This window comes from Manis pentadactyla, chromosome 8 (genome assembly GCF_030020395.1).
Source record: "Manis pentadactyla isolate mManPen7 chromosome 8, mManPen7.hap1, whole genome shotgun sequence".
NCBI lineage: Eukaryota > Metazoa > Chordata > Mammalia > Pholidota > Manidae > Manis > Manis pentadactyla.
Genome location: NC_080026.1, coordinates 19,724,014 through 19,735,626, shown reverse-complemented (window position 1 = coordinate 19,735,626; position 11,613 = coordinate 19,724,014). Strand labels below are relative to the sequence as shown.

The window sequence follows — 11,613 nt, the reverse complement described above, 5'->3', positions numbered from 1 at the left end:
TTTTTCTTTCTCTCTCTTTTGTCAAAGTATAATTTACACACAAAAAACCGTGCATGCTTTTATGTATATTATTTGGCAAGTTTTTCTTCCCTATTTTATTGTGACCTTTTTCAAATATACACCAGAGTTGCAAGAATCTTACAGAGAATGCCCATACGCCCACTGCCTGGATTCTGTAAGGTATGTTTTATTGCATTTGCTTCTTCCCATATCCATTCTGCCACCCATCCCTCAACCCATCCTCAGGACACCTGTCAGCCTCCTTCCAGCCCCTGTAGGCATTTCAGTTTGTTGGTCCTAATAAATATATAGGCACTAGTGAGCACTAGTTGGTTATAAGTTACATTATGTAACCATTTTATATTTTTTAAAGTCAATACTATTGGGGAATATCTTCCGAAAGGATGTGATCGCCAGTTGACCCATGAGCTGGACCTCAACAATCAGAGGCTCCTTGTTCCCAGCTCTGTCCTTGGAATGTGGGTTCCCTGCTCCCAGAGCCTGCCTCAAGGATAGTGATAGTGGTGCTGGGACCATCTGGGTATACGTGACCGACTTCAGTTAAGGTTTCTATAAAACTTGTAAGATTTGGTGGTCAGGTACAGAGATCTACTTGTCTTGTGGCTGCCCAAGACAAGCGTCATATGTAAGTTCCCTTTGTTTATCACACCTGCCACCGACCAACCTGGAGGGGCCTGCCTCTTCCTTCTGACTGCCTCTGCATATGCAAGAAGCCCCCTCAGGAGCTTACAGACCAACAGATACTCGTGCAAGTGCACGAAATTGTTTCTGTGGCCGAGGCTTTAAGATACCCCACCACAAAGAGATGAATCAGTGCAGGGAGATCTGAGCAGGAGGAAGGTCTAGGCCAACTTCTGACAGCACTTAGTGACTACAAATTTTTTTTTTCCAGAAGAGGTGGGATCTAGAGTTTGGGGCAGGAGAACATGGAGGGTGGAAGGAATGAAAGATGCTGAGACACTTTCCAAAATTAACTTTGATTTCTCAGTTAAATCTCCTCTTTCTCATGTACCTACTGCCAAGGCCACATGGGTGTAATATCAGTGGCACAGGGTTAGGCCGCCCTTGCTGTTCCCCATTCTCCTTCGGTGTGAGAACCAAAGGCAGCATTTAGATTCAGTGTCATTCATGATCCAGGGCCTACCTAATTCTTGATCTGGACTCATTAGAGCCCAATCACCTGAAGCCATATAAAGAGAGGTCGCTGTCCTGCAGAAGCTGACGAATCCCCTGCTAGGCTTGGAGATGTTTCTGGAACTTACATTGGTGTTGACTTTGTAGGCATCCTTGGCTGCTTTGATATGGACAGCGTCGGGCACAATGGTGCAGTTGGATTTATTTCTTTGGTAAACTTCTTTGTATTTCAGCTGTGTGAGGAAACACAGCAATAAGGTTAATTCTTTATAATGGCCTAGTAAGCATTTTAAAAAACAAGAAATTAAAACCGTGACTATAGTCCCCAGTGCTCCTTAGGACAGAACAAATCTGTGAAGAGGGGATGCAGACATGCACTTTCCTGTCTCAGGTTTTAAAAAACCAGCCCCTCAGGATACATGTTTGCCAGTATCACCATTGGATTTAAGTCCCCTGAGCCTCGGCCAAAAAGGCCATTTGCACAGCCATCCACATGTGTCCTACCTTCCCCAAATCAGAGAATCCTGAGTTCAGAACATTTTGAAAACTGCGGATGGAAGATAAGCTTTCCTCCAACAGTGCATCCACCCAGAATTAGTCTTGTCCACCTCCCAGGCCCCCAGAGTTTTGGCTGTTATGTCATGTTGTTGTTATTTCTTTGTCTATTCTTTCATTAAGTTGAACCCCTTGAGAGTGTATCATTTGTCCTCTCATTCCCAGCATCAGTCACATAGGAACCCCGTAAATAAATACTGGGTAAATGAATGAACTGGTGGATGCTGTCACCACCACGGTTACCACTGGAGTCTCACATCTGGCAAGTTCAGGCGTGTGTGGGTTTGGACGGGAGAGAGGAGGTCAGGACAGCTTTGCCTCTGTGAGCCCAGCAGGTGCTCACCCATCCTGGGTTGGGATCTCTACTTTACCTACTTTTGTTACTCTTGAATTTCAGGACCTGGAGTCCCCATTAGGGCATACTCACTAATTGATGCAGAAGAATCCCAGGTTTTAATGCGGTTAAGTCTCAAATGAAACTGTTTTAAGGAAGCCTAGTAGTATTATTAAATTTGCCTGGTCATATGAATCACAATTTTCTGAGTTTCACCATAGACTTAGTATCTTTAGGGGAAAGGCCTGGAAATCCTTATTTTTCACCCATATCTCAGGTTGTTGCTATAATTAGAAAGTTTAGGGGAAATGGATGCAGAAATGCCTCACTTTTCCTGTAGTGGGAAGAGATGGGCTGCTCCACACAAAGGATCTATCCAATAGATGTCTATGAACACGTAGTGAAGTGCCAAAACTTATTTTCACATGAAAATATTTTTAAATGTTTTATACATTTCCACCTTCATAATACTGAATGTATTTAATGTTTTTCATGGCAACTCAGGGTTAACAGGTGAACACATTTATGCATCTACCAAAAAGTCCTGAGCAGAAGCCATAGTAAGGCTTTGCGGCAGGAATGGGCTAATCTACAGTTGCCTTTATAGTCTTTCTGGTGCCCATGTAGCCATGGAGTTCTTTAAATATTTCATCTATTTAAAACCAAAATGATGATAGTTTTCAACCACAGAATCTAGCTACATATCTGAGAATTTATTAATATAATTTCTCCTCCAGTTCAGAGTACTAGAATTTAATGGCTACCTTGTTCCTCTTAGTCACGATAAGGCTTACAGAGCATGGATGGCATTTATGGCACAATGCACACTTCCAAATGGCCTCAGCAATATCTCTACTCCCACTCTGGCTACATGTTTTTCTTCAATGTGACCTTGGCATTGTTTATCCAGAGGTGACATTTATCTCTTCACCCCTTGAATCTGGGTGTGGGTGACACCCAGGAAAATATGACTCTGTGTCAGTTCCAGGAATAGCCCTTCACTGGCCTGGAAGCTTCTACTCCAGCCTCTGGGAACCCAGCCACTGTGCTGGGAGATGTCCAAACCACGTGGAAAGACCTCATGCAGGGAACCCCATCTACACCGATGCTCCCAGTCCACAGCAGTTGTCAACTGCCAGCTATGTGAGTGAGCCCCATTGGAGGTCCCGGCCCACCTGAGCTCCAGCTGTCTGTCAACAGCACATGGAGCAGAGGGTCCACTCAGCTGTGCCCAGTCAGCTCTCAGAACCATGAGCCAAAGAAGATGACTGCTGTTTTAAGCCACTAAGTTTTAGGGGGACTGTTACACAGGAAGAGATAACTGGACCAGGTTTGTTAGATCCCATCAGAAATAGGGCAAGATGAGAGGGGCTGCAAAGCCATTCGGTCACTTACATCGCTGACTTCATCCTTGACCTTTCGGACATGCAGCAGCATGGGCGTGTCGTGGATGGTGGTGTAGCCTCTGGGCCTGGCCTTGTTGTATTCCAACTTATAAAGTATCTGAAGGAGATGGAAAAGCACAAGACAACGTTCTGCATCTCTATTTACAACATAATGTAATGTAGAAATATAAATGCAAAGGGTATTTTTTTGAGTGTACACAAAGGAAAGAGGCTTCTTTAAACTCAACAGGTGCTTTCATCCTTTCTGCTAAGGCCTTGGTGCCTCTAACATGGGGTGTCTGCACTTTGGCTGGAATAATTCTCTATTCAAAAGAAGAGTCCTGAGCATAGCAGGATATTTAGTGTCCCCGCCTCCCTCCGACTAAATGGCAGTAGAGTCTTCCAAACCTTGTGACAATCTAAAATGCCCCTCCGTGTTTGAGAACCTGCTCGGTGCTTCTTGTACTCACATCACTGATCTGTTTGTTGACTTTTGTAGTACGCAAGTGTTCTGGGGTGTCCACAACCGAGGTGAATTTGTCCTTTGATTTTTCATAGTTTTTCCTGTATTTGATCTAAATCGTAGAAGAGAAGACCGAGTTAACTTGAAGCAGAATAGTAGTGGGCTTTAAGGAATCTAATTTTCCTCTTGAGAGAGTCCCACAGCAAATAGTAGGATTAGGTTATAAATCACAGATGTGGGGGATGGTATCATGCTTTCTCTTTCAGTCCTAACTGGAGATGCTTGATATACATCTGTGTTTGATTGCAATAGTGTAATGGAATGAGCAAATAATAATAATAATAATAATAATAATAATGATAATAAATGATATTTTCCATATATTTTATACATGTAGAAACTGAAGCCCAGAGAGGTTAAGAGGCTGAGCTAAGGGCACATTGAGAGTGAATCTCAGAGCCAGGAGTAGACCCTTGTTCTCTGGACACTGACAAGTAATGCTTCATTCACAATATGCTGCATCAAATATGTATGATCTCGCAAAGTATGTTTCCATATCAAAGATGGAACAGATGTAAAATAAAAAATGAGTGCAGTAGTCCCCTCTTATCCACATTTTCACTTCCTGAGGTTTCAGTTACCCACGGTTAACCGTGGTCGAGAAGCAGGTGCTCCTCCTCCTGATGTGTGGTCAGGTCACTCATAGCCTAACGCCACGTCACAGTGCCTATGTCATTCCCCTCACGTCATCTCATCAGGGCATGGTTCCATCTGACATCATCACAAAAAGGGTGAGTATGGTATGATTACATATTTTGAGAGAGAGATACCACATTCACATAACTTGTATTATAGTATATTGCTATAATTGTTCTATTTTATTATTAGGTACTGTTGTTCATCTCTTACTGTACCTAGTTTATAAATTAAACTTTACCATTGGTATGTATGTATAGGAAAAAACATAGAATATATAAGGGTTTGATATTATCCAGTTTCAGGCATCCACTGGGGGAGGGGGTCTTGGACCATATCCCCTATGGATAAGGGGTGACTACTGTATACAGAGTTTAAAGTATTTATAATTTTTAAAAAGACATTCATTTTTGTAATTTCCAGGTCATGATGTTTTCCATGCACATAAGCCATTTCAAGCAGAACAGATACAAAAAGAACAATATTTCATGCACAACTCCAGGATGGTCATATCAGGACAAAGGACACGTTCAGGCAAAGAGAATGTTCATAGGGGATGTCATCGCCCTCATTTTACATGTTGATTAGATGTCAAACTAAAGTGACAAAACAAGTTGCTAATATAAAAGAATGATTAAAAGCTTTTGTGTGGGAACCATGTCATTTTACTAATATTGCATCTGGTAGTTAAGCAATTATCACTGTTTTTTGCTTCTTCAAAGGTGAAAGAAAGGTCAGGTGCAGGCTTCAGCTGACCTTGTAGGAAGGCAATGCGGTCAGCAATGTTATTCAGAAGTATGTGTGAGGACAGATGTGTTGGAAATGACCTAACAAATTCAGCATCCGAGTCAAAGAGCCACGTCTCTCCCAAATGGTCCAGTTATAGTGATCAATGAACAATGGACAGATGAGATGGAAACATATTATTCAGATCTTTTAAGTGTTGTTGAATCTACTTAATATCCTTACTCTCCAAGGAATCTATTACTTTGGAGCATGTATTGAAAAATATAAATTAATGTTATGCCAACTTGGAAATAAAGTTTGAAAAAGTCTCAGTGAATCTTATGAGGAGTTCCAAAGGAGCCGAAGGACACACGGGGATGGCTGCCGCGCCAGCACCCTTGGCCACACCGGAGTTCATTAACAAGGAATGAACACGTGTGCAGCTTTACATGTGAAACCAGCTTGGGCAGGGGGGCAGGGGAAGGACACCAAGGAAAGCCAAAAGGTGAATGTCCCCGAGGCTTCTCAGTCTCTTCTTCACATCACAGCAGACATTACCTGACTCCACATATGTGTGTTGTAGAGGGCAGTCAACATGTCTGGACGAAGAATTTCATTACATCCATGTTGCAGAAACATCTTGGCACTAGATTTATATTTTTTCTGTTCATGCAAAGAGCAGTGAAGCACATAAGAGACTTAGGAAGACAGAAGAGAACATGGCTCTATATCCCCATCACCTCTGAGTGAAGAGATGTAGGCACACACACTCCTTGTGCTCACATGGACGTGTGAGTGAAGACACCAAATATATTGTGATACCAAGCAGAATGACTGCCCTACTTGCAGCTGACCATCCCCAGTCCTTGTGAACAGGGCGCGTCCCACCTAAACTGCCTTATCCCACCAAAACTGTCCCACCAAAACTGCCTTATAGAAAAGTAGATACCATTAGAACAGGAAAATACATAAAGGAATTCTGTCTTCTTTTCTTCTATTAATTTGTCTCTGTTTTTGCTTTTGCCACTCAATTTGCAGTTTATAACTGCAACTTACAAACAGGCCCTCCAGAGGAGTGAAGGGGGGAAGACCCAACTTTTGTTTTCCGTCTTCACCACAGCACACGTGAGCACACAGAGCACGGACTGGCACACTCAAATAGCTCATGGGCTCTTTGGGTGGCTAGACAGATACTTTGAAACAGAACATCCCAATATCATAGGCAAAACCTATGACATCCTTGCGGCAGACGGGACGACATCTCATGAGAAACTGGAGCACAGTCCCGCGTGGCCGCCAGCCAGCCGCACCACAGTACCTGACTGATCTGGTCGCCTGCGATCTTAGCCAGCAGATGTCTAGGCTCATCGACTACCAGGTGGTATTTATCTTTCCGCTTCTCATAATCAGATCTGTATTTTTTCTGCTCAAACATCATATCAAATTATGCAAGGATTTAACTTCAAGGCTACCCAGAAATGTCCCAAGATTACATGCCCAGAGAGCCAGAAATACATCATTTCTAGAGGTGGGCTCCCAAAGCATCAGGGTAGTAAAACAAGGGAGGCAAAGAGAGTCAAGTGAAGGAAATTCATCTAGAAAAGGCTGGGGCTTGGGCTGGATCTGATTTACAACACGGACACTGGAGTCCCTTGTACCAAAACATCTTCTATATTTACAGATGATGCCATTAGCAATGAGAGGTTTCAGGTATCTTACTTCATATTTAAAATAAGGCACTTTACTGCCTAAGGCTGTGAGAATAAAAAATCATGTTGATGGACAAATTCTGATAATCTCACAATATTAGTAAATTTATTCAACTATAAGAGAGACCTGGAAATCCTTCATGAATTAGAAAAACAGAAACAAAATATGTCAAGACTGTCTTCCTAGAAAGCTACTGACAGCAATTCTTCAGAGTCATCCAGCCTGAAATCTACTGAAAATGAACTACATCAAATTAAAAAATAACAAAAACAGCAAAAAAGTCATATATGAAACAAACATACCATTGGCCACATTTTCACTTTTAGATACATTTTACTAATTTTCTAACATTATTTTTGGATTTACATAAACCCATGGAAAACCCAAAGATAGGATATACAAAACCATCCCGACATAAGTTGATTCATAGCTGGCGTATTTCAGCCATTTTAAGCTAAATTTAACTTAAATTATTGGGAGGACAGTTCCAGGAAAGACTGGATAGAATATAAAGGAATATTTTGGCGGCAAATGGATAATCTTCTGCACCAATGTGCAAGTAACAAGGGTGACACATTTGAATGTGTGAATCACAACTGTCCCCTTGGGGTGGCTCTTTCAGTGATGCCATTTCTGCACCTTGTAAGGGATACTAAGTCAATCTTGAACTTCTGGGTCTCCCCACTTAACACAGAGTCATCATCAAGGGAGCTCAGCTGATAGTCACCAAAATCTTTTACATCCTCGCTCTTGTCACCCAAAGGGCTGTGCCATTCTGTGTAAGTGCAAACGAAGCAATGATGGCTGTGGGGCCCTCACGCCACTCCCACTCTGGACAGCTCTTTCACTTGTTTTATTCATGCTTTTGGTAGAGCCCATAAGGTGGTGACATTGTTAAGAGTCTTCCCAAATTTTTATCTCGAATCAACACTTAGAATGGCTCTCCTATCATTTTATGCACTGGGCTTTAATCAAGTAACGCTATGGACTTCTTAAGGGACTTAAATAAGCTGAATTGGATCAGGTCATACATACCTCATTCATCAATTGAGTTGCATACTTGAAATGCCTATTGATTGGACAATCTGGGACATACTTGAAATCTGACTTTGTCCTTTCGAATACTTCTTTATATTTATACTAGGGAAAACAAAGAGTGGTTATTTGATAGCAGTCTGTAATTATCTTAAGAATGAGATGTGCCATTTGTCTTACCATAAAATTGTGGAGATTCATTAACAGAGCTAGCAAGTAATTACTGAACATTAACTCTGTCTCCCAAGGCAATGAAAGGTATACCCACATGGATGTCTTAAAAACTACCTACAAAATATATACTTTCATTGAATGGACATCAAATAGATCTACTTTCCATATTGGTTAAAAATCCAATTTAGTTTCTTCTTTGTTTCTACATATTCTAATGATTATGATTTTAATTTGAAGGTATTTCCATGTCTGTTTGAAGACAGTTTTTAGTGCATTAATTTAAAATAATTTTCCAGTAATTAATGGGACAATCAAATATTTTAGAGCATGAGATGGCTGACACCTAGACCGCCACCTGTTTTTAAAGAGCCCCATGAATTAAGATTTTTTTAAACAATTTTGAGATTGTAACAAAGAATATGTGGCAGAATGAATGTGGATCACAAAGCCTAAAATATTCACTATCTGGCACTTTTTAGAAGTATCTTGGTTTCTATTTTAGAACTCAAAAGAAGCTAATCAATTGCTTTATTTTGGAAATAGGAAAATAAGGCCATAAAAATAAGGTACTGGCCTCAAATCACACATCAAGTTTGTGGATTAAAATAATTCCACTTTGTATTTGTTACTAGCTCTAACAGAATAAATCACCCAGAGACCTGTTAATAGGAAGGAAATTCTGGAAAACCATGAGAAGTTCTACTGAGATGACCGGTTATCAAATTCAAATAAATGATAGAAAAAACGAGGACTTTAGTCAATGAGGTTAGGAGTAAAAAAATTTCTAAGTAGAGTGAAAAATTCAGTCTATACTCCAAGTACAGGGTTTAAAAGTAACGATGGAAACACAAAAATATTTCCTCAGTGCTAATTCTCTTTGTAGCCACTGGATATGTTGAATGGATGTGACCATTTCCTTGAGCAGATATACCTTGCTATAGAGAGTCTTGTTCTTTTCAGCCAGAGTGAAGTCAGGGGTATCATAGGCATAACAACCAATGCCTTTAAGCCAGGTCCAATCTTCCTTGTATTTTATCTGGAAGAAGAACGTCAAAGAATTTTAAGAACCTATCTCCAAACAGCAGTAGATTAGATACAAGCAGAACAAACAGGAGCTCTGACCACTGAGGTACATGGAATAATAAAATATTAAAACAATTATTTAAGAGAAGTTTCCAGTAATACTGATTTCTGCTCATTTTTCAGTTTATCACTGAACTGTATATGGAAATTTTAATTTTTAATACCAATTCAAGTTTAACAGGCATACTTTCCTAGAGACTATATCATTAGCTTGGCAGCTGTATTTTCATCTAAGGAGCTGTAATGTCTTTCTAAATGAACATTGTCTTGTGTCTTAATTGCTTCATGAAGTTGTGTCTTCAATTAATTTAAAAAAAGGCTATTTCCTAGATGGAGTATATCTCTTTCAGTCATGTAATACGATATCATACATTTAGAAGAAAAACTGTTTATCAGTTTGAATATATTATTTCTCCCTCTCAAGTTGAAATTTTCACTTTTGTAGCAATGAGTTTTATGATTTGAACATCCATCCATACACAAGATCTTAATAAGTTTTTATGCAGTGTTTGATTACAGAAGTCATATGGGAAAATGAATTTATGTGTAAAAACAGATGACGCGAGAACCCACATTGCTGACTGCATCAGTGACTGCCCGATGGTGGAAGTGCTCAGGACGGTCAGGAATGGACGTCCAGATTCCCAGCTGACTCATATAGGCCTCCTTGTATTTCACCTGTGGCAAAAACACAAAGATAGCTCTAAAGTCTTACCTATATTTAATGTTAAGTCTACTTCTCTCCAGAAAGCTTTAGGAAAGGGAGGATATCACACACACACAAAAAGATGGCAGGGAGGATAACCCAACACAAGTAGAAATATAAAATATATAGGGACATACTTTGCTGATGTCGTCTGTGACTTTGCGATGATAAACAATATCCAGAGCATCCTTCACAGTGTGGTATTTCCCTTTGGTCTTTTGAAATGTTTCTTTGTAGCGTAGCTGGAAAGAGAAAAAGCACATAAATTATGAAAAACTACCATGTTGAATGACTGAGTTATTATAAGCCTGAACTTTCTTGGGTCTTCTCTCTTAGGTTTTCCCATGAATAAATTTAGAACAGACTAAAAAGCTGTTTCAGGATTTCACATCCTGAAAGAGAAAAAGGGCATTAGGAGAAAACTAATGAAATCTGAATAAAAGATGGAGTTTAGTAATAATGCATCAATATTAGTTCATTGGTTGTGATACATGTACAATGGTGTTAACAACAGAAAAATGGGTGTAGTATATATGCAAACTATCTGTACTATCTTCACAAGTTTTCTGAAAGTCTAAACTACTTGGAATAAAAAGTTTATTTAAATCTAAAACAAACCAACAAAAATCTAATTTGGAAAGAGAAAACAAATATAGTCTTGTTGAGTTCAAGACATACTGATGCACATGGAAAAACAAGAAAGATTTAGTTTCTAACTCTCAATATTACAATGCCTTCTCCAAAACGAAGTAATGAAATTTAATTTCATTATAATCTTTATCTTTGTGGCATTTCAAGAAACAATAGCTCTGACTTTAACCTAGGAATATCATAGAAGATTCGTCCCATCTATACAAGGTGGGTACTTCTCTAAGCAGTCTGTTTTGAATCTTAAACAAGCCTTTCTCTTTGGGTAGCTGAGCAAACACATAATAAAAGCTGTCTTTTCTTTGACTTTGTAACTTTGTTTTTCACATGGATAATATCATAAAATAACTTAGCTCTATTTGTGGGGAAAGCCACTGTAGATAAGCCAAACTTAATGCCAGATACCACCCTTGTTACACTGGACTACACTGAGAACGCCCTGGGATTGGGACTGGCCAATGGGGCATAGTCAGGGGCCAATTTCACTGGGCAGCCACCCCAAAATGTGATGATGCCGTGTAAGCTTGGTTCAAATTAATACTCAACGGTAATCTTAATGTGATAAAGATGGGGCTGTCATAGGAAGACTAAAAATATCCTAAGGGACATATTTCGAGAATAGTATATAATTTTCTTAGCTTATATTTTAAGCAAATTGGCATTGCCTCTGTCCAACTAGCAGACTCCTCTCAGCTCCAGATGAAAATTTCTAACAAATTTATGGGACTGAGATATTGTTTCAATTTGCTGTAGCCTTTCCCACTTCTGTTTAGAGATCACTGTAATTACTTTAAGATGCCTTGGAAACCTAGAAGCTATGCTGCTAAATTGAGGGATTATCTGGTTGTCTGAGCTTTTGGCTGGGTGTAAGTCCCAACGTGTCCAATCCTCCAGGGATTCTGGTTTCAGTAATGGGTACAATGAATTTGCAGGTGGGCTCTGA

The 11,613-nt window shown here is 39.9% G+C and overlaps 1 protein-coding gene across 30 annotated transcripts in view; it reads right to left on the bottom strand.

Moving 5' to 3' along the window:
* Positions 1 to 11,613, bottom strand: part of NEB (nebulin) — a 200,297-nt gene that overhangs the window by 32,870 nt on the left and 155,814 nt on the right. For 27 of the 30 annotated variants that reach the window (XM_057505583.1, XM_057505588.1, XM_057505590.1 and 24 more), the window contains 8 exons: positions 10,160 to 10,264; positions 9,890 to 9,994; positions 9,165 to 9,269; positions 8,060 to 8,164; positions 5,873 to 5,977; positions 3,900 to 4,004; positions 3,440 to 3,547; positions 1,284 to 1,388 (listed from right to left, as the gene is read on the bottom strand). In XM_057505583.1, coding sequence (XP_057361566.1) covers positions 1,284 to 1,388; positions 3,440 to 3,547; positions 3,900 to 4,004; positions 5,873 to 5,977; positions 8,060 to 8,164; positions 9,165 to 9,269; positions 9,890 to 9,994; positions 10,160 to 10,264 — 843 coding nt within the window. Of the gene's footprint in view, positions 1 to 1,283; positions 1,389 to 3,439; positions 3,548 to 3,899; positions 4,005 to 5,872; positions 5,978 to 6,632; positions 6,738 to 8,059; positions 8,165 to 9,164; positions 9,270 to 9,889; positions 9,995 to 10,159; positions 10,265 to 11,613 lie in introns of all 30 variants that reach the window. The other 3 variants (XM_057505584.1, XM_057505595.1, XM_057505612.1) reach the window with 2 other exon arrangements.